The following is a 22,273-nucleotide window of genomic DNA, read 5'->3' on the forward strand; positions in this document are numbered from 1 at the left end:
AATTTCAATATTTTTCAAATTTTTTTCTTGTGAAATGATAAAGCTATTCATATCATTATGTATGAGCTAATTTTTAAAAAATTTGAGTTAAAACTAAAGTAGATGTATGAACGAACCTAACCAACCCTACCTCACCTAACCTAAACTAACATAACTAAATCAATAATTTATGCTCTTAATATAATATAATAATAATAATTAAAATAAACCAATAGGAAACAATTTATTGAAAATAAAGAAAATCACTCAGCCTATTAGGCAAATCGGGCCTTGCATAGTAGGCCGAGAAGTGCATTCTGGCTACTAGGTACAACATACAGTATATATATATATATATATATATATATATATATATATATATATATATATATATATATTATATATATATATATATATATATATATATATATATATATATATATAATATATATTATAAAAAAAATATATATTATAAAATAAATAAATAAATTAATAAATTAATAATATATGAAAATCTTGCATGAAAATCCTAGTGTCATCTGCATAGGATGATGCAACCCGTTCTCGCACTTTCATATAGTCAATATTGACTTATTAAATACGTGCATATGTGACATACTAAACATAGTAGTTTACCTTGAAAAGCTTCATATAAAACATCGACCTTACCTAACCTTCTTAGTATGTTAAGATAAGCATCTTATTGCTTCGTAACTACAATTATTACTTAACCTATACCTATAATAGGTTAAGTAATAATTGTAATTACGAAGCAATAAGATGCTTATCCTAACATACTAAGAAGGTTAGGTAAGGTCGGTGTTTTATATGAAGCTTTTCAAGGTAAACTAGTATGTTTAGTATGTCACATATGCACGTATTTAATAAGTCAATATTGACTGTAATAAAGTGCGAGAACGGGTTGGATGATGATACAGCACTATAGTCTGTATCCTTGTCTATGTCTGATATATGGATGAGAAAAAGTACCGGAGCAAGTATTGTTCCTTGGGGGACTGAGCTTTGCACAGTTGGTGATCCAGATTGTACTGTTGATTATTACACCGTGCGTTCTGTTTGGTAGGAAGTTAAATATCCATCTCCCTCCTTTGCCAGTAATTTCTTAAGAATTAATTTTGTGTGCAAGAACACCATGGTCACATTTGTCGAAAGCTTTAGCAAAATTTGTGTATACAGAGCACCACTTGGTTTCCGAACTTTAGTTATCCGAAACTTCCAGTTTCCCGATTGGGGTTGGGGAGTCATGCTACCCGAACAAAGTTCGGGTAGGAAGGGGTCCGCCAAGCGTCACGCCGGCTTGTGGTGGTGGGTGGGCGATGGTCCAGTTTGCCCACTGTGACTTCACAGATTCACGGCCTATTATTCCGATTATTTTGAATTGCCATAAGGCTGGAATGTTCATTCTGTGCTTTTGTTTTACATATCTGCACAATCAAGAAACATCTGTGCACCATGTTGGCTCCAAATGCACGCATTGCGTCAGTGATGGCTGACTGGTGGGTGGATGGACGATGGAGTTTAGGTGGGAGGCAGTATGAATGAGGGGGGGGGGAGAATCAGTGAGAGAGGGGGGGAGAGAGATGCTAAGAGGGAGGGGGAGGTATGGAGAGATGTTAGGAGGTAGGGAGAGATGCTAAGAGGGAGGGGGAGGTAGGGAGAGATGCTAGGAGGTAGGCAGGAAGGGATGGAAGTAGTAGTGAGAATTAGGGAGGGAAAGGCAGGCTGGCAGGCACAGGCAGGCAGGCTGGCAGGCACAGGCAGGCAGGCTGGCAGGCACAGGCAGGCAGGCACAGGCAGGCACAGGCAGGCAGGCACAGGCAGGCAGACAGGCAGGCAGGCAGGCAGGGAGTGAGTGGTAGTCTCGCGGTTGAACCGCGTGACCTTGAGAGATGGGATGTAGGGGGGCGGGTGGTTTGTTGGTGGTGGGGGTGAGACCGGCTCATTCCCGAAGATAAGCCTAACACACACTACCCGTTAGAATGATGGCAGGGGGGGAGGCAGGCTGGCTGGAAAGGAAGCAGGTGGCAGGCTGGGAAGGAGGCAGGCTGGCAGGCTGGGAAGGAGGCAGGCAGGCAGGCTGGGAAGGAGGCAGGCAGGCAGGCTGGGAAGGAGGCAGGCAGGCAGGCTGGGAAGGAGGCAGGCTGGGAAGGAGGCAGGCTGGCAGGCTGGGAAGGAGGCAGGCTGGCAGGCAGGGAAGGAGGCAGGCTGGCAGGCTGGGAAGGAGGCAGGCTGGGAAGGAAGCAGGCTGGCAGGCTGGGAAGGAGGCAGGCAGGCAGGCTGGGAAGGAAGCAGGCTGGCAGGCTGGGAAGGAGGCAGGCTGGGAAGGAAGCAGGCTGGCAGGCTGGGAAGGAGGCAGGCTGGCAGGCTAGGAAGGAGGCAGGCTGGGAAGGAAGCAGGCAGGCAGGCTGGGAAGGAGGCAGGCTGGGAAGGAAGCAGGCTGGCAGGCTGGGAAGGAGGCAGGCAGGCAGGCAGGAAGCGATATATGGGTGTTGAAGTGAGCCGTGAACCACGTGACCTTTGAGAGAGTGTGTGTGTGTGTGTGTGTATGGGTTTGGGTTGGGGGGTGGGGGTGGTGTGTCGGTGGTTGGGGGAGAGGGGGTGGTGTGTCGGTGGTGGGGGGAGAGGGGGAGGTGTGTCGGTGGTGGGGGGAGAGGGGGTGGTGTGTCGGTGGTGGGGGGAGAGGGGGAGGTGTGTCGGTGGTGGGGGGAGAGGGGGAGGTGTGTCGGTGGTGGGGGGAGAGGGGGAGGTGTGTCGGTGGTGGGGGAGGGACCGGCTGACTCCGTAAGCCTAACCACACTCCACAGATCTGTGACCCAGATTTGTTTCTTAAATGTACAGTACATCATCGTATATTTTAGGCAGGATGTGCCTGCAGGCTGGCAGGAAACATCCAGAGGATGTTTGCCAGACGTCTTAATAATCAGTTAGGAACAATTAAGGACTTTTATAAAGCGGATCAGGACTTCACTTATTGATGAGTACAAACAAAACACAGTCGCATTTACGCCATGAACCTGACGATTTTTTTCCCTAGAGTTTTTGTCATAAATTTTTCGGGAAAATTTCTTTTTACATTTCTAGTTTATTTTTTCCCCTCTATTTCTCGTATACGAACTTACATGTTAACCGACGGGTCTCGTCCCCAAGGGGTTCGGAAACCAAGTGGTGCTCTGTATTACATTTGCATTTTGCTTGTCTTCCATGGCCCCTAATGCCATGTTATAGTGAGTGGGAAGAGTGCCCTGTTCTGAACCCATGTTGTCCCTGGTAATGTAGAGGTTGTGATTCCATGTGATATGTAATCTTACTAATTAGCTCTTATTTCAGAGATTTTTTATGATGTGTCAAGTTAAGAGCTATTGGTCTAAAAAAAAATTTGCTTCAGCTTTAGTACATCCTTTGTGAAGTGGGGCAAGCTTTAAGTATGTCGGGGATGACACCTGTATCTGGGCGCCATCTCCAAAAGATATTTGGGGGCTTGTGATGGTGGTATTTTGCACTTCTTTGTGAATATGGAATTCCAATAGTCTGGTCCTGGTGCAATGGGCATACTGTCTATGGCTTCTTCAAAATCCAGTAGGGTTAAAGTGATCTGATATATGGTTTGTTGGTGTCACATTTAGAAAGAATTCGTTTGGTTCGTTGATCTATAATGTGTTCAGGGGTTCACTGAAAACAGAATTGTACTGAAACCTCAGTATTTCACTCATTTCTTTGTCATCATCTGTGAAAGTTCCATCAGCTTTGTGCAAGGGCCGAATGCTGGATGTAGTTTTTGTTCTAGTTTTTGCATAGAACTAGAATGCAAAAAGGTATTCTCCTCCTGCAAAGTAATAGCGTAATGATACAAGGTTATTCAACATTCTGCAATGTAATACAAGGTTATACAATCTTCTACATTATAATACAGTCTTCTACATTATAATACAATATTCTACAAGATAATATTATATTCTACAAACTAATACAATCTTCTACATTATAATACAATCTTCTACATTATAATACAATATTCTACAAGATAATATTATACAAACTAATACAATCTTATCATATTGTGTAATACAATGTTCTACAAATAATACAATTTCTAAACAGTAATCCAGTGTTCTCTTATAGTGTAATGCAATGCTTTACAAATAATACAATGCTCTACAAAGCAATACAGTGTTCTCTTATAGTGTAATGCAGTGTTCTACAAATACAGTAATACAATGCAGTAAACATGTTTTATTTTCATTTCAGTGACACAATGGGTAACAAAGGAGCATTTATCACAATGAATGGAAAAGACTTAAAGCAAAGATATACGTCGTATGAAGCCGTGGTGAGTTCGTTTTTTCTTCTTCGTTTGGATAGAATTATTCTTTTGGTTCCATTTTTCGAGACTTATGAATGACAATATGATTTTCTGGGGGGAGTCCCGTCGACTCCCCAGAGCTATTCAGGCTGAATGGATATGTATAACTTTCTGGCATCAGTCAATGGGCACCGAGTTCTTGCCTACCGGGGACCATGAACCAGAACCTGGCCCCCTCGACAGCGGCATGAGGAGCAATGGCCTATAGAAACCCCCCATTTGGTTGGGAACAGTCTATGTCTGCCATCGACCAGATCTGGCACCCAGAAAGGTAGGCACCCCAAAACAGACCCCTATTCTGCTGAAACTATTGCTACCAAAAGCCAAACGAGTGGGGCAGTACTCCCCAAGCAAAAATTAGCAAACGAGCATGACGTCATCATGTCGCCGCGCTGCTATCTGCACAACTCCCCTCCCCTCCCCAGGAGGGGTAAGGTGGAGCCCCAGACCCCCACACCAGCAATCCACCCTTCAGTTCTCAGGCTAATGTGCTACTGGTGTGGTCTTGCGCCTCTGGCTCCAGCGATTTGTCTCGGTTTCTGTGCCTTGGGCATGGACTGTCTCTACTGGTGGTGTGAGAGCCAGGAGTAATATTCTTCGATACTCGGGCTGCATGCGCTTAGGGCCACCTTCCCTAGGTGCCCTGTAATTACAACACTTGGGGCTTGGGGCCACCTTCCACAAGTCACCTCAGGATCTACCCCCGCTGTGTCTTTTACTGCTCGGTACTTGGCTGCCCTTGGAGTCAATTGGGGTCTTCGTTGCCTGTGTTTGCCTCTGTGTAGGGGGTAGTTTTCATCACTGGTAGGGGCGCGGTGCACTGCACAGCTAGTTTTCACCTGTTACAGCAGCCGGCTCTGTTCCACTTGGGTACGTTGTCCTCTTGCGGGGTTTTGCTTTTGTTTTTCTGCCTGGTGAGGGGGGTCTCCCTTAGTGGTGTTGGGGTGTATATATCTACCATTATACCTATTCTCAGTTTTTGTGTGGTTAGTGGTACTCCCTTTGCTAGGCCCCCGTGAGTGGACACGTCCCAGGGGTTCAACTATTAGCAGATTGTTTGGTAGTCTTGGGCACCGGTTCGCAGTTCCCTGCCTGGGTTTTCCATAGTGTTAATAAGGCTAAGGGCCCCTTGGAAACCAGTGTTAATAAGGCTAAGAGCCCCTTGGAAACCAGTGTTAATAAGGCTAAGGGCCCCTTGGAAACCCTGCAGGGGGCTCTGTGGTCCGATGGATGTGACCCTCTCGCTTTGTGCGAGTTGGAAGATTGCTCTGTCCCCTTGTCTATGGGGGACAATCACCGGTTGTGCCTCTGCCATGCTGCCTGTTGGGTCAGTGATTCTTTTGACCCGGAGTCGTGCGATGTTTGTTGCCTGTGCATGCTCCAGTTCACCAAAGCTACTGATCATGATACGAGGGTGCATGCGCCAGCTGCATTGCATGCTAGGTTTAGGTTGCTGCAATGTGCTAGGTTGGTTGCTTCCCCCGCATGCCCCGAGACTGCACCGTTTTGGTTTTAGGGACCTAGACATGGGGGTGGAAGTCACTTCAGCTCTGGTTCCGTGCTCCCCCCCTTGTGCTTCCCCTTCTGTTGTCCATCCGGTTCTTCCCAAGCCAAAGAGAAACAACAAGCGAGAAGGGTTATTCAATAAATTCAATTTTAATAATAAGAGGATAGACTGGGAGAAAATAAACAGGGAACTTACAAACATTCAATGGGAAAATGTTCTAAGTAATAAAAATCCTACACAAGGAATAGAAAAACTGACTTCTGAAGCATATGAAGTCTGTCTGAAACATGTTCCTTTGAGGAAAGCCAGAAAGAGGTCCAACGTAGAAGGAGTACGCAGACGACACTACAAAAGAAGGAAAAATTAACGGAAACGGTTAAGCAAACACAAATTTCCATACAAAGAACGAATAATTTAAACAGGGAGATTGAAGAAATCAAACAGAGACTGATTATATTATATCATATCATTTAAATAGGGAGATTGAAGAAATTGAGCGGAAATTGAAACACTCATATCAAACTAAAAAAAGGCAGTTAGAACAGAAAGCAATTCAGGAAATAAAGAAAAATCCAAAACACTTCTTTACATATGCGAAATCAAAAGCAAAAACCACTGCCAGTATTGGACCTATTCGTACAAGTGAAGGTTCATACACAGAGGATGACAAAGAAATTAGTGAAATCCTAAAAACGCAGTATGAGGACATGTTTAGCACTCCAATAAATAACATGAAAGTGGAAGATCCAGACAATTTCTTTATGCGGGATATCCAAACCCGTGTAAATATAACTGATATCAACACGAGCGTACTAGACTTTGAAAGAGAAATTGAAAACATGCCCATGCACTCGGCCCTGTGTCCAGATTCATGGAATTCAATATTTATAAAGAAATGCAAAGTGCTGGTAGCACAGGCATTCAGTATAGTGTGGAGGAAGATCTGGGACACGGGGGAGATACCAGATGCACTTAAAGTAGCAGACATAGCCCCTCTACACAAGGGAGGGAGTAAAGCATTGGCAAAGAATTATAGACCAGTTGCACTAACGTCGCACATAATAAAAGTATTTGAGAGAGTGATTAGGCGTCAGGTCACCAATTTAATGGAGACCAATGACCTTTATAACCCAAGCCAACATGGATTTCGAGCAGGAAGATCGTACCTCTCACAGCTACTCGATCACTACGACAAAGTCACTGAGGCATTAGAAGAAAAACAAAATGCTGATGTGATATACACGGACTTCGCAAAGGCTTTCGATAAATGTGACCATGGCATGATGGCACACAAAATGAAGTCAATGGGAATAACCGATAAAGTAGAACTCTGGATACTCAGTTTTCTGTCAAACAGGACTTGGCAAGTAACAGTCAACCATATAAAATCGAGTCCAAGCGCAGTTAAAAGCTCTGTACCTCAGGGTACAGTCCTTGCACCGCTGCCTTTCCTTATTCTTATATCAGATTTAGACAAAAATACAAGTCACAGCTTCGTATCATCCTTTGCAAATGAAACAAAAATTAGTATGAAAATTACCTCGGCTGAAGACATTGAAAAACTTCAAGCTGATATTAGTAAAGTTTTTGATTGGGCATCAGAAAATAACATGATGTTTAACAAGTGATGAATTCCAAGTACACAGGTACGGTAAAAATGAGGACCTTAAACATAATACAGGGTACAAAACACAATCAAATGTGCCCATAGTAGGAAAACAGCATGTAAAGGATTTGGGAATAATGATGTCTGACGACCTAACAGTTTAAGGGAGCATAACCAAGCAAATATTGCGTCAGCCAGAAAAATGATCGGATGGATGACGAGAACTTTCAAATCCAGGGATCCCATCACAATGGTTGTACTCTTCAAGTCACTTGTATTGTCCCGTCTTGAGTACTGCTCAGTACTCACTTCCCCCTTCAGAGCAGGAGAGATTGCTGAAATAGAGGGAATACAAAGAATATATACAGCACGCATAGACCCGATAAAGCACCTAAATTATTGGGATCGTCTCAAAGCCCTCCAAATGTACTCGCTAGAAAGAAGACGAGAGAGATATCAAATAATATACACGTGGAAAATACTGGAGGGCCAAGTACCAAATCTACACAGTAAAATATCACCGTACTGGAATGAACGATATGGAAGTAAATGCAGAATAGAACCAGTGAAGAGCAGGGGTTCCATAGGCACAATCAGACAGCACGGTATAAACATCAGAGGTCCACGGTTGTTCAACACCCTCCCAGCGAGCATAAGAAATATTGCCAGAACAACCGTGGACATCTTCAAGAGGAAACTAGATTATTTCCTCCGAGGAGTGCCGGACCAACTGGGCTGTGGTGGGTATGTGGGCCTGTGGGCCGCTTCAAGCAACAGCCTGGTGGACCAAACTCTCACAAGTCAAGCCTGGCCTCTAGCCGGGCTTGGGGAGTAGAAGAACTCCCAGAACCCCATCAACCAGGTATCAATCCATGACTGAAGAAAGGCAACTAGAACAGAAAGCAGTTCAAGAAATAAAGAAAAACTCAAAGTATTTCTTCACATATGCTAAATCTAAAGCAAAAACTTACTGCCAGTATTGGACCTATTTGTACTAGTGAAGGTTCATTCACTGAGGAAGACAATGAAATTAGTGAAATCCTAAAAAAGCAGAAGGGGACATGTTTAGGACTCCGATAAACAGCATGAAAGTGGAAGATCTAGACAACTTCTTTATGCGTGATATCCAAATCCCTGTAAATATAACTGATATCAACACAAGTGTGACAGATTTTGAAAGAGAAATTGACAATATGCCCATGCACTCAGCCCTGGGTCCAGACTCATGGATTTCAATATTATAAAGAAATGCAAATTGCCAGTAGCACAGGCACTCAGTATAGTGTGGAGCTTGGACACAGGGGGAGATACCAGATGCGCTTAAAGCGGCAGATGTAGCCCCTCTACACAAGGGAGGAAGCAAAGCATTGACAAAGATTTATAGACCAGGTGCACTAATGTCCCACATAATAAATGTATTTGAGGGAGTGATCAGGAATCAGGTCACTAGTTTCATGGAAATGAATGACCTCCACAATCCAGGACATCATGGATTTAGAGCAGGAAGATCATGCCTCTCACAGCTATTTGACCATTGTGACAAAATCACTGAGGTATTAGAAGAAAAACAGAATGCAGATGTGGTATACATGGATTTTGCAAAGGCATTCGATAAATGTGACCTTGGAGTGATAGCACACAAAATGAGGTCAATGGGAATAACTGGTAAAGTAGGACGCTGGATACTCAGTTTTCTGACGAACAGAACACAAAGAGTAACAGTCAACCATATTATGAGTATAAGAGAAGTTAAAAGCTCGGTTCCTCAAGGTACAGTCCTTGCACCACTGTTTTTCCTTTATATTCTCATATCAGATATAGTCTCAAATACAAGGCACATCTTCGTATCATCCTTTGCAGATGACACAAAAATCAGCATGAAAATTACCTCTGCTGAAGATATTGAAAACCTACAAGCAGATATTAATAATGTTTTCAACTGGGCAGCAGAAAATAACATGATGTTTAACAGCGATAAATTCTAGGTACTCAGATATGGTAAAAATGAGAACCTTTAACATAATACAAGGTACAAAACACAGTCAAATTTGCCTATAGTAGGAAAGCAACATACATATAAAGGATTTGGGAATAATGATGTCTGACAACCTAACGTTTAGGGAGCATAACCAAGCAAATATTGCGGCAGCCAGAAAAATGATAGGATGGATTACGAAAACTTTCAAATCCAGGGATCCCATCACAATGGTTGTACTCTTGAAATCACTTGTGCTGTCCCGTCTCGAGTACTGCTCAGTACTCACTTCCTCCTTCAGAGTTGGAGAGATTGCTGAAATAGAGGGAATACAGAAAACATATACAGCATACATAGACGCGATAAAGCACATACATTATTGGGATCGTCTCAAAGCTCAACAAATGTACTCACTAGAAAGGAGATGAGAGAGATACCAAATAATATACCAACCCGTTCTCGCACTTTCTTACAGTCAATATTGACTTATTAAATACGTGCATATGTGACATACTAAACATACTAGTTTACCTTGAAAAGCTTCATAGAAAACACCGACCTTACCTAACCTTCTTAGTATATTAAGATAAGCATCTTATTGCTTTGTAATTACAATTATTACTTAACCTATACCTATAATAGGTTAATTAATAATTGTAATTTCGAAGCAATAAGATGCTTATCTTAACATACTAAGAATGTTAGGTAAAGTCGGTGTTTTCTATAAAGCTTTTCAAGGTAAACTTTTATGTTTAGTATGTCACATATACACGTATTTAATAAGTCACTATTGACTTTACGAAAGTGCGAGAACGGGTTGAATATACACATGGAAAATACTGGCTGTTACTTGGAGCGGCCCGCAGGCCCACATACCCACCACAGCCCGGTTGGTCCGGCACTCCTTGAAGGAAACAATCTATTTTCCTCTTGAAGATGTCCACGTTGGTTCTGGCAATATTTCTTATAGTCGCTGGGAGGATGTTAACAACCGCAGACCTCTGATGTTTATACAGTGTTCTCTAATTGTGCCTATGGCACCTCTGCTCTTCACTGGTTCTGTTTTGTATTTTCTTCTGTATTGTTCACTCCAGTATGTTGTTCTTTTACTGTATGGTTTTGGGACCTGGCCCTCCAGTATTTTCCACATGTATATTATTTGATATCTCGCTCGTCTCCTTTCTAGTGAGTACATTTGGAGAGCTTTGAGACGATCCCAATAATTTAGGTGCTTTATCGCGCGTGTGTGTGCCGTATATGTTTTCTGTATTCCCTCTATTTCAGCAATCTCTCCTGCTCTGAAGGGGGAAGTGAGTACTGAGCAGTACTCGAGACGGGAGAACACAAGTGACTTTAAATGTACAACCATTGTGATGGGATCCCTGGATTTGAAGTCCTCATAATCCATCCTATCATTTTTCTGGCTGCCGCAATACTTGCTCCCTAAACGTTAGGTTGTCGGACATCATTATTCCCAAATCCTTGACATGCTGTTTTCCATCTATGGGCAGATTCGATTGTGTTTTGTACCCTATATTATGTTTCAGATCCTCATTTTTGCCGTACCTGAGTACCTGGAATTTATCACTGTTAAACATCATGTTATTTTCTGCTGCCCAATTGAAAACTTTGTTGATATATGCTTGTAGTTTTTCAATGTCTTCCGCAGAGGTAATTTTCATGCTGATTTCTGGGGGGAGCCCCTACGGCTCCCCAGAGCTATCCATGGCTGATATGGATACCCTAACTATTTTGCATCAGTCGATGTGGGTGGAGTTCTAGGCCTACCGGGGACCATGAGCCAGAACCTGGCCCCCTCAGAGAGGCACAGGGGAAGCAATGGCCCATAGAAATGCACATGTGATTTGGAGCATTCTATATCTGCCATCGACCGGGACAGGCACCCAGAAAGGTAAGCGCCACAAAACAAACCCCTATTCTGGTTAAACAACAAAAATCGACAAACGAGTGGACAGAACTCCCCAGGAAAACGAACTAACAAGCATGACGTCACGCGAGCCGCGCCGCATGTCTGCGCAGCTCCCCCCTCCCCGGGAGGGGGAAGGGGGAGCCCCAGACCCCCACGCCGGCGATCCCCGCCCCAGTTCCTCGGCTGATGGGATCATGCACGGTCGTGTGGCTCCAGATCCAGTCTTGTCTCAGTGCTGTGACTTGTTTGCAGTGCTGCTCTTACGGTGGTCGTGTGAGCTGGGAGTAGTATTCTCAGGTACTCGGGCTGCATGTGCTTAGGGACACCTTCCCTGAGTGCCCTGTAAGTACCGCCCTTGGGGCTTGGGGTTGCCTTCCACAAGTCACCTTGGGTCTACCTCTGTTGGCTTTTCGCTGCTTGGCGTTTGGCCGCCCCGAGGGTATGGGGGTTTCACTCCCTTGTTTACCTTGGGGTAAGTGGTAATTATAGCACTGGTGGGGCGCAGGGTACTGCGTAGCTAGTTTTCACCTATGACAGCGGCCGGCTCTGTTCCCTCTGGGTACGTTGTCCACTTGTGTGTTTTTTTCTTTTATTTTTGTTTTTGCCTGGTAGGGGGGTCTTCCTAGTGTTCCTCTCCCCCCCCCTTATATAAGGTTCGTTTGTGTAGTGGCACCCCCTGCTTTGCCCTCGCGAGTGGACACGTCCCGTGGGTTCAGCTTTAGCAGTTTGCTTGGTAGTTTGGGGCGCCGGTTAGCAGTACCCTGCCTGGGATAACCCTTAGCAGACCCAGTCTAGGGGCCCTGGGAAACCCCCCGGGGGCTCTCGGGTCCGATAGTGGAGACCCTTGCGTCCCCTCTCGTTTTGTGCGAGTTGAGGGTTGCTCTGTCTCCTAGTCTCAGGGTGACTCTCCTTGTTTTTGCCTCCGTCATGCTGCCTGTTGGGTTGGTGACACATTCAACCCTTGAGTCCTGCGAGCTTTGTTGCTTGTTCGTGACTCCATTCACCCAGTCTGCTGATAAATTCCCGTGGGTGCAGGCAGCTCGCGCGTTGCAGGGTAGGATGTTGCAACGCGCTCTGGTTTGTCGCTTCCCCGGACGCCCCGATGCTGCCCCGCTTGTGTAGGGACCCAGACTTGGGTGTTTTGGTCGCTTCAGCCTTGGTTCCTTCCACACCCCCCTTGTTTTTCCCCCTCCTGCTTCCGGCCCCTACGCATCTGCAGGCTTCGGGGTCGGGGCGGGGTTAGAGGTTCTGAGACTTGGGCAGTTTCGGGTGTTGCCCCGACCGGGGTAGCTGCGGAGGCATTCGAGTCTGTTCCTCCGGCCGATGCTCCGGGGTTTTGACCAGTGGGCCCCATTCTCTTAAAGCTCTTTCGGCTGCCCCGGTTTTTTCTTGTGAGGCCGGGGCTTTGGAGGTCGACTCGGCCCCGGGGCCTGGTGCAGAGGCTCCTGGAGTTGGGGAGGAGCGGCCTTGGGGGCCTTGGGCTCCATTGCGCCCCGCCTGGATTTCCGTCCTTCTGAACGGGGCTTACTGTTACGAGGAGTGGGGTTTTCTTTCCCCCCTCTGCGTACGATTTGGGCTTGGGTTCTGCTCCTCCCCGGGTTCGGTTCCGTGTCCCTGTGGTTTCTTCGGTTCCGTCTTCAGGAGGTTTTCGGCTAACCGCATCTCTTCCCCTGCGGTGCGGTTGGCCTTTGCGGCTTCCTCCTGCGTGTCCCGATGTTTGCCTCCATACTGGTTCCTTCTGTTCTGGACAGGTTGGGCTCCTTGTAGCAGTTTGGGCTCCTTGTAGCAGTTTGGGCTCCTTTGTGGCCGTTTGGGCTCCTTGTCGCCGTTTGGGCTCCTTTGTGGCCGTTTGGGCTCCTTTGTGGCCGTTTGGGCTCCTTTATGGCCGTTTGGGCTCCTTGTAGCCGGTTGGGCTACTTCTCGCCTTGTTGGGCTACTTCTCGCTTTATTGGGCTACTTCTAGCTTTGTTGGGCTACTTCTCGCCTTGTTGGGCTACTTCTCGCCTTGTTGGGCTACTTCTCGCCTTGTTGGGCTACTTCTCGCCTTGTTGGGCTACTTCTCGCCTTGTTGGGCTACTTCTCGCTTTATTGGGCTCCTTCTCGCTTTGTTGGGCTACTTATCGCCTGGTTCGGCTACTTCGCGCCTGGTTGGGCTACTTTCTTTCGCGTCCTGCGCATGCGCCGTGGGAGTTTGTTTTGGTTCCGGGCGGTGTGCACACGTGTTCTGCTCCAATTCCCTCGGGGGGGCTTCGCCTCTCATTCTTTTCTTATTCCCATCCGTGCCCCGTTGCTTTGGAGGTGTTCTGGGGTGCCGCTGTGTGGAATTCATGAGGTTTTTCCCTGCGTTCTAGGGTGGGGAGCCTCCTTCGCTGCTCCCCTCCTCTCCAGCATGGGCGCACTGGCCGTCTCGGGCGGATGCGGACTCGAACGCTTGCGTCATGGCCCTTCAGGGCCTATGTTCTGCAGGTGAGTTGGTGCGGTTTTGGCGTCTCCTTCGTCCTGACGCTGTTTTTGTTTTTGGGAGTAGGAATGGGTGTACATAGTACTTGAGAACGTGGACGGTATCACCCAAGGTGCCTACTGCAGGGCTATTAGCCCATACTGGGCAGCTCTTGTTCTTTCCACCTGATTCCTTCCTCGGTTCACGGGTATCTGCAGGTGGCCTCTTGTCCCTTCAGAGGCGGTTCCTGCCTGTACTCCTCCTGCCCCTCTCCTATGCTTGTCTAACCTTGCTTGAGTTCGGGGCCCCGCCTCCACCTTGTTCCGCAGTGCAACGGTGGGGGGTGCCTGTTTGGTAGTAAGTTTTCCTGTGTCGGAGGTTTTGTGTTTGCAGGTTGGGTTCTGGCTCTTTGTTTCCGCCTCTCCCCTGTCGTTTGCCTGTCGGGCGGATTCTGTGCTTCTTGGGCACTCATCTCTGCTCTTGGGGCTGTGTATGGGGTCAGCCCATGTTGGGCTGCCTAATGTGTTCCTTTGATTGCCTGTTACACTGCACACGTTTCTTCTACCGTCCCTGTGGCTCAGTTGGGTGCTCGGTTTCCGCCTATGTCCCCTTGTGTGCCACTCGTGTACAATTTATCTATCTTCTCTGTCGCTTCCTCGGGGAGTGTGGTGACGTTTTGCTGCGGTTTTGGTACTGCAGCTGCGTGTCGGGGTTGGTTGTGGCGTTATGTTCAGCCCTTCCGTGCTCCCTCTGGAGCTCTCCTTCCTTGCCGGTCTTGCCGTGCAGGGCCTGGTTTTTCCATGTTCCTTGGTTTCACTATCTTATCCTCGCCTCATTGTGCTGGCTGGGGATGAGCTTGGGGTCATTCATCTCGCCCCTCGCCTATCCTCCGGTTTCGGTTCAAGTTCTGGAGCCTAGTGGGCTCCCTTCCTTCGTGTTTTTCACGGCTGCCCCAGGGTTTTCTTGACGCTGGGGCTTTGAGAGGACAGCTCGGCCCCGGGGCCTGCAGGGTGGGTTCCCTGGGCTGGGGTGGGGCTCACGTGAGAGGCCTCAGGCCCCGTTGGTCCCCGCCGGGGTGTTTCTAACCCTCTGGGGCGGACTTGCAGTAGTGTGGTGTGGGGTTTTCCGTTCCCCCTCTCCGCACGTGCTTTGTGAGCGTCGGCCCCTCCCTGGGCTCGGTTTCCTTGTCCGTTGTACCCGTTGTTTCCGTCCTGTCAGTGGGTGCTTTTCTACGATCTTCGCCCCTTTTTCCGGGATGGGCCTTCGTCCGTCATGTCCCCCTTTTCTTGGGGTTTCTGCATGACTTTTGGTCTCGGGTGCGACGGGGTTTTGGGGCCTTCGTCCTTTGTGTTTGCTTCTTTTTGTTCTCGAAGGTTCGGAACTGTTTTGCTTCCCGTTTTCTGGTGCGTCTGTCGTCATTCGGTTGAGCTTCCCTCCGGTCCTTTCTAGGGCTTGTGGGTCCTCTTCCCAGCAGCTTCTGGGTGTTGGCCTTTTTGTTCTTTTGTGAATATCTCTTCTCTTCACACTGTCTCGGCGCTCCTAGTTTTCCTGGGAGCGATTTTGCTCCTCCTAATGAGTCTCTTCGCTCCTGCCCTTCTGCGGGATGTTGGTGCGGGGCAGCTCCTTATGCGAGTTCCTTCCCTGTCAGTTGCACTTGTGGAGGTGGTCTTGCACACTTGTGGCATTTTTGTTTTGGTCCTGCGTTTTCTTTTCCCTCCTGGGGCTGTCATAGGATTGGCTTGCGGAGGATGTAGAGGCGCTTGGGGCCGTTCCTGGGTCTGGCACCTTGGTTTCTGCTGCTAGCTTTCGGTATCGATATTCCTTCTGCGCCGTTTCGCAGGTTGTATCGTGCGTTGTTACACCTCCGGCCTGCTTATGCACTGTCTGTGTCGTCCTGGTCTTTGGACAGGGTGCTCTTCTGTTTTTCTTCTCCTTGGTGGTTGTGGCTCCTTGGGGTCAGGTTTGCTTTGCCTCGGTTTTCTTTTTGTGTTGGCGTTCGCCTCTGGGGGCCGTGTGGCAGAGCTTCTTGCTCTTCTCAGGCGCAGTGGTTTTTGGCTCCTATTGTCGTGATCATAGGTTTTTCGTCTGCGGCCGTTCTCCCTTTTTTTCTGGCGAATGCTATACCTTGGGTTGTTGTCTCAACTTCGTGTTGTGGAGTGATTCTCCGACCGCCTCCCAGGTATGTCCCCTTGTTTTTTAGGTAGTCTTTGGTGAGGTAGCTCCGGGGAGCCGTAGGGGCTCCCACCAGAAAACCAGCGTTGAATGTAATGAAACGCCATTTTCTGGGTGAGTCCCGGAGGCTCCCCGGCACCCTCCCGCCCTCCGGTCGGCGGGTTTTTCACGGTTTTGATATCCAGCCTCAGAACTGGGGCGGGGATCGCCGGCGCGGGGGTCTGGGGCTCCCCCTTCCCCCTCCCGGGGAGGGGGGAGCTGCGCAGACATGCGGCGCGGCTCGCGTGACGTCATGCTTGTTAGTTCGTTTTCCTGGGGGAGTTCTGTCCACTCATTTCTCGATTTTTGTTGTTTAACCAGAATTGGGGTTTGTTTTGTGGCGCTTACCTTTCTGGGTGCCTGTCCCGGTCGGTGGCAGATATAGAATGCTCCAAATCACATGTGCATTTCTATGGGCCATTGCTCCCCGTGCCTCTCTGAGGGGGCCAGGTTCTGGCTCGTGGTCCCCGGTAGGCCTAGAACTCCACCCACATCGACTGATGCAAAATAGTTAGGGTATCCATATCAGCCATGGATAGCTCCGGGGAGCCTCCGGGACTCACCCAGAAAATGGCGTTTCATTACATTCAACGCTGGTTTTTTGTGTCATCTGCAAAGGATGACACGAAGCTGTGACTTGTATTTTTGTCTATATCTGATATGAGAATAAGGAAAAGCAGCGGTGCAAGGACTGTACCCTGAGGTACAGAGCTTTTAACTGTGCTTGGACTCGATTTTATTTGATTGACTGTTACTCTTTGTGCTCTGTTCGACAGGAAATTGAGTATCCAACGTCCTACTTTACCAGTTATTCCCATTTGACCTCATTTTGTGTGCTATCACTCCATGATCACATTTGTCGAATGCATTTACAAAGTCTACATCTACATTTTGCTTTTCTTCTAACGCTTCTGTGATTTTGTCATAGTTTTTGAGTAACTGTGACAGACAGGATCTTCCCGCTCTAAATCCATGTTGTCCTGGGTTGTGCTGTTCCTCCTGCTTGAGCTTCTGAGTTTGACCAGTGGGTCCCCTTCATTCCTGCTTTTTCGGCTGCTCCTGCATTTTTTTTAGAAGCAGGGGGTGTGGAGGACGGCTCAGCCCCTGATCTTCGGGGTGAGGTTCCTGGGGCGGGGAAGGGGTTGACTTGGGGGCCTTGGGCCCCGTTGGACCCCACTTGGGTTTTTGTACCCTCGGAGTGTGGCTTGGTGTTACAGGATGTGGGGTTCTCTTCTGCTTCCTATTTGTACGTGGTGGATTTGGCGTTTACCCCTCCCCGGGTTCGTTCCATGACCTCAACGTTTCTTCAGTTCCCTCTTTCCGGAGGTTTCCGGCTTTCTGAGTTCAGTCCCAGTGGGTGCGGGACCACCTTGTGGCTTACCTCTTGCATGACCTGGATTTTGCTTTCGTGGTGGATCCACATTCCTTTGTGTATGGATCTTCGTGTCCTTACTGGGTTCGTTACGAAGTTCCGGAGTCGTCCTGGTTAACAGACTGCCCTTTTTTCTCTTCGGAGATAGGGCATACGTTCTGTCGGTCCCGCACGCTTGAGTGGCGGGAGGCTTTGACAGCGTTGCAGGTTTTACTGGGGGTCGCATTTGAGCATCTCAGTGAGTGCTTGTTCGCCCCTGCCCTTCAATGGGATGTTGGTATGATGTAGCTTCATGTGCAGGTTCCTTCCCTTTCGGCAGCATTGGTTGTGGAGGACCTGCATACGCGAGGCCTCCTGGCTGTGGCCCTGCGGTTCTTCTCCCTCCTTCAGCTGTCTTCGGACATGGCTTGTGGTGATGTGGAGGAGCGTGGAGCCGCCTCTGGGCCTGGAGCATTGCCTTTGGCGGCTCATGCGTTATCTGCGCTGTTGAAGCTGCTCGCACCTGCTCCTGCTGGATGCAGTTTCGCGTTTTTTTTGCTTCACAACTCGTGTGTCGGCAGGTGGTGCTCGCTTCTTTCTTGGAATCTGCATGGGCTCTCACTCTTAGATTGTCTTCGCCTTTTTGTCCATTGCTGTTTGCAGAGTCTACGGTAATGCAATATCTATAGGCGGCTTCAGCTAGTTGCCGTCCTATGTCTGAATTGTTGGTCCTCCGGGAGAACATGCAAGTTCTCCCCAGTTTCCCACATCGTGCATGTCATTATGGCATTAATGCCCAATTATACTTCAGGTGTTTGATAGTGTTTTGTAATACTGTACTGTATCTTGAAGTTGCATTTTATGGAGGTTCATTTGTATTGTACTAGTTATAATACTTATAATGCCTGTTTAAAATATTATCTGTGTGTCTTAAATTTTGACAATTGATGTCATGTTAATAAATGCCTCTCTCTCCTTTTCTTTGCAGCCTCATCCTCCAGTGAAGCCAATGGCATATGCCAATTCCATCTTAAGTTTGTTCAGTTAAGAGAAATTTGAAGGGCTCGAGTCTGTGCAGTCACGCGCTTCTGGGATGAGAGACAAGAGTCCCAACCTGTACGATACAGCCTGCAAAATTCACTTTTCTGTGTGGATTCAATCCACACCGAGGATTCACATACATGATTATAATAGTGATTGCTCTCAAATCTGTGCCTTCTAGATGAACCTGAGTGTAACGATGACATCTGGAACCCCATCTGTGGTGTCAGATGACATGATCGTGAGTGTGACGGTGCCATCTGGAACCCCTTCTTTGGTGGCAAATGAGATGATCGCGAATGGAAGGATGGATATTAAGGGTTTGGTATTTGGAACTCACAGACCAGCTGAGCTCTGTGACTGGAAATGCGTGCTCTACCAGCAATCACAATCATCACCAAGTGTTGAGGCTTTAGAATGCCTCATCTTTCCTTGGGAACCTTCTGTGCCATTATTTTTGCACGCCATTTCCATTTACGTAGTATGTTTTAGGAGCCGACTCTCAACGTCCCTTGCTTATACTGTAATGCCTGCCATCCATGCAAGTTGTGTTCTCACTATCATGTTTTATTGCCTAAGACTGTTTTGTTACTGTTAATTTACTCCTAATCATTTTAGATTGCTAATTATCTTCATCTTGAGTCAGTGCATTTTTGTAAATCTGTATACTTAATATATTCTTTTTGTCAAACCACATTAGTGTTAGGAATTTATTTTGTCAGTAAAGATACATTGTTAATGAGTTCAATCAAACCACACTAACTTTCACAGTAATAATTGACATTGCATTTGCCGCCCTACATTGTTGTCTTTCATCGTCATCATTATAGGCCAAACTAAAAGTAAGAGTTTATACTTTCCCACCATATCAAAACATTTTTATTTTTACCCGAAGTTGTGTTCAAATTTTAACTATACTGTATAAGCTTGATTGTAGCATATAATATCCATATCATGTCTGGGGAGGGAGGGGGGGGAGGGAATTTTTTTTTCGTGTTCTCTACAAGATAGTCCATGACCTATCTACGCACTTTCATTTGCTGTGCAGTAGTAAATACTAAATTATTAATAAATATTTTTAGCCTTAACATGATAAACTGAAAGCAATATTTGGGGGACATTTGATTGAAACATAAACGTAAGAGTATTTTTATTTTATACTTTTTTGTTCACTCTGTAACGATTACCGGCTTATGAGAAGATTACCGGCTTATGAGAAGCACTTGCTCGAACATGTCCAGTTGTTTTAGAGTGTCGAAAGTTGAGCCAAAAGGGCATGGATCTGGTGCATGTCTCGCTTACACGGTGCTGCAACCATGTCTCGCTTACATGGTGCTGCAACCATGTCTCACTTACATGGTGCTGCAACCATGTCTCGTTTACATGGTGCTGCAACCATGTCTCGCTTACATGGTGCTGCAACCATGTCTCGCTTACATGGTGCTGCAACCATGTCTCGCTTACATGGTGCTGCAACCATGTCTCGCTTACATGGTGCTGCAACCATGTCTCGCTTACATGGTGCTGCAACCATGTCTCGCTTACATGGTGCTGCAACCATGTCTCGCTTACATGGTGCTGCAACCATGTCTCGCTTACATGGTGCTGCAACCATGTCTCGCTTACATGGTGCTGCAACCATGTCTCGCTTACATGGTGCTGCAACCATGTCTCGCTTACATGGTGCTGCAACCATGTCTCGCTTACATGGTGCTGCAACCATGTCTCGCTTACATGGTGCTGCAACCATGTCTCGCTTACATGGTGCTGCAACCATGTCTCGCTTACATGGTGCTGCAACCATGTCTTGCCTTCCTGCCGCTGCCATGCTCTGGTCTGTGTGCCGTGTGCTTCTCTGTCCCGGCTCATAGACTCGCTGTGTGTTATGTGCCAACTCTCACATCCCAGGTGTTTAGGTCCAGCTCTTCTTGTATGAAGCTTTGTATCCCAGCTCCTTGATTGTCTGTGCTTTGTATCCCAGCTCCTTGATTGTCTGTGCTTTGTATCCCAGCTCTTTTACTGCCTGTGCTTTGTATCCCAGCTCCTTGATTGCCTGTGCTTTGTATCCCAGCTCTTTTACTGCCTGTGCTTTGTATCCCAGCTCCTTGATTGTCTGTGCTTTGTATCCCAGCTCCTTGATTGTCTGTGCTTTGTATCCCAGCTCCTTGATTGTCTGTGCTTTGTATCCCAGCTCCTTGATTGTCTGTGCTTTGTATCCCAGCTCCTTGATTGTCTGTGCTTTATATCCCAGCTCCTTGATTGTCTGTGCTTTGTATCCCAGCTCTTTTACTGCCTGTGCTTTGTATCCCAGCTCCTTGATTGTCTGTGCTTTGTATCCCAGCTCTTTTACTGCCTGTGCTTTGTATCCCAGCTCCTTGATTGCCTGTGCTTTGTATCCCAGCTCCTTGATTGTCTGTGCTTTGTATCCCAGCTCCTTGATTGTCTGTGCTTTGTATCCCAGCTCTTTTACTGCCTGTGCTTTGTATCCCAGCTCCTTGATTGTCTGTGCTTTGTATCCCAGCTCTTTTACTGCCTGTGCTTTGTATCCCAGCTCCTTGATTGTCTGTGCTTTGTATCCCAGCTCCTTGATTGCCTGTGCTTTGTATCCCAGCTCCTTGATTGTCTGTGCTTTGTATCCCAGCTCCTTGATTGTCTGTGCTTTGTATCCCAGCTCCTTGATTGCCTGTGCTTTGTATCCCAGCTCCTTGATTGTCTGTGCTTTGTATCCCAGCTCTTTTACTGCCTGTGCTTTGTATCCCAGCTCCTTGATTGCCTGTGCTTTGTATCCCAGCTCCTTGATTGTCTGTGCTTTGTATCCCAGCTCCTTGATTGTCTGTGCTTTGTATCCCAGCTCTTTTACTGCCTGTGCTTTGTATCCCAGCTCCTTGATTGTCTGTGCTTTGTATCCCAGCTCCTTGATTGCCTGTGCTTTATATCCCAGCTCCTTGATTACCTGTGCTTTATATCCCAGCTCCTTGATTGCCTGTGCTTTATATCCCAGCTCCTTGATTGTTTGTGCTTTGTATCCCAGCTCCTTGATTGCCTGTGCTTTATATCCCAGCTCCTTGATTGCCTGTGCTTTATATCCCAGCTCCTTGATTGTCTGTGCTTTGTATCCCAGCTCCTTGGCTGCCTGTGCTTTGTATCCCAGCTCCTTGATTGCCTGTGCTTTGTATCCCAGCTCCTTGATTGCCTGTGCTTTATATCCCAGCTCCTTGATTGCCTGTGCTTTGTATCCCAGCTCCTTGGCTGCCTATGCTTTATATCCCAGCTCCTTGGCTGCCTGTGCTTTATATCCCAGCTCCTTGGCTGCCTGTGCTTTGTATCCCAGCTCCTTGGCTGCCTGTGCTTTGTATCCCAGCTCCTTGATTGCCTGTGCTTTATATCCCAGCTCCTTGATTGCCTGTGCTTTGTATCCCAGCTCCTTGGCTGCCTGTGCTTTATATCCCAGCTCCTTGGCTGCCTGTGCTTTATATCCCAGCTCCTTGGCTGCCTGTGCTTTGTATCCCAGCTCCTTGATTGCCTGTGCCTTGTATCCCAGCTCCTTGGCTGCCTGTGCTTTATATCCCAGCTCCTTGGCTGCCTGTGCTTTATATCCCAGCTCCTTGGCTGCCTGTGCTTTATATCCCAGCTCCTTGGCTGCCTGTGCTTTATATCCCAGCTCCTTGGCTGCCTGTGCTTTATATCCCAGCTCCTTGGCTGCCTGTGCTTTATATCCCAGCCTAAAAAAAATATCCCCCCCTCCCATTCCTCTCCAGTGCTTTTTATGTCTGTAATTATTGGACTATGCTCTGTACCTCAGCTCGTAGACTGCCGTATTTACGTCCCAGCTTAAAGAGAAAGGTCACCAGG

General features: G+C 47.3%; 2 protein-coding genes across 2 annotated transcripts in view; one reads left to right on the forward strand and one right to left on the reverse strand.

Annotated features, from left to right (window-relative positions):
• The window catches only part of PpD3 (protein phosphatase D3), a 196,834-nt gene extending 177,577 nt beyond the window's left edge, over positions 1-19,257 (forward strand). The window contains exons 9-10 of the mRNA XM_045751458.2: positions 4,246-4,327; positions 18,369-19,257. Of these exons, the coding sequence (XP_045607414.1) occupies positions 4,246-4,327; positions 18,369-18,428 (142 nt within the window). The 3' untranslated portion in view covers positions 18,429-19,257. The remainder of the gene's footprint in view (positions 1-4,245; positions 4,328-18,368) is intronic.
• A 1,076-nt stretch (positions 19,258-20,333) lies between these two features.
• On the reverse strand, positions 20,334-22,169 carry LOC138351042 (ribosome-binding protein 1-like). The gene is made up of 2 exons (XM_069302588.1): positions 21,705-22,169; positions 20,334-21,674 (listed from the first exon to the last, which is right to left on the reverse strand). Exons 1-2 carry the CDS (start codon positions 22,167-22,169, stop codon positions 20,334-20,336), a joined length of 1,806 nt encoding a protein of 601 aa, XP_069158689.1.
• Between the last annotated feature and the right edge of the window lie 104 nt (positions 22,170-22,273).

Source organism: Procambarus clarkii, chromosome 5 (genome assembly GCF_040958095.1).
Source record: "Procambarus clarkii isolate CNS0578487 chromosome 5, FALCON_Pclarkii_2.0, whole genome shotgun sequence".
Classification (NCBI taxonomy): domain Eukaryota; kingdom Metazoa; phylum Arthropoda; class Malacostraca; order Decapoda; family Cambaridae; genus Procambarus; species Procambarus clarkii.

Coding starts and splice junctions, on each gene's coding strand:
- LOC138351042 (XM_069302588.1), bottom strand. CDS start 22,169: ATGGGAGGGGGGGATATTTTTTTTAGGCTGGGATATAAAGCACAGGCA. Junction 21,675..21,704: donor AGCTGGGATATAAAGCACAG/GCAGCCAAGGAG, acceptor TATAAAGCATAG/GCAGCCAAGGAGCTGGGATA.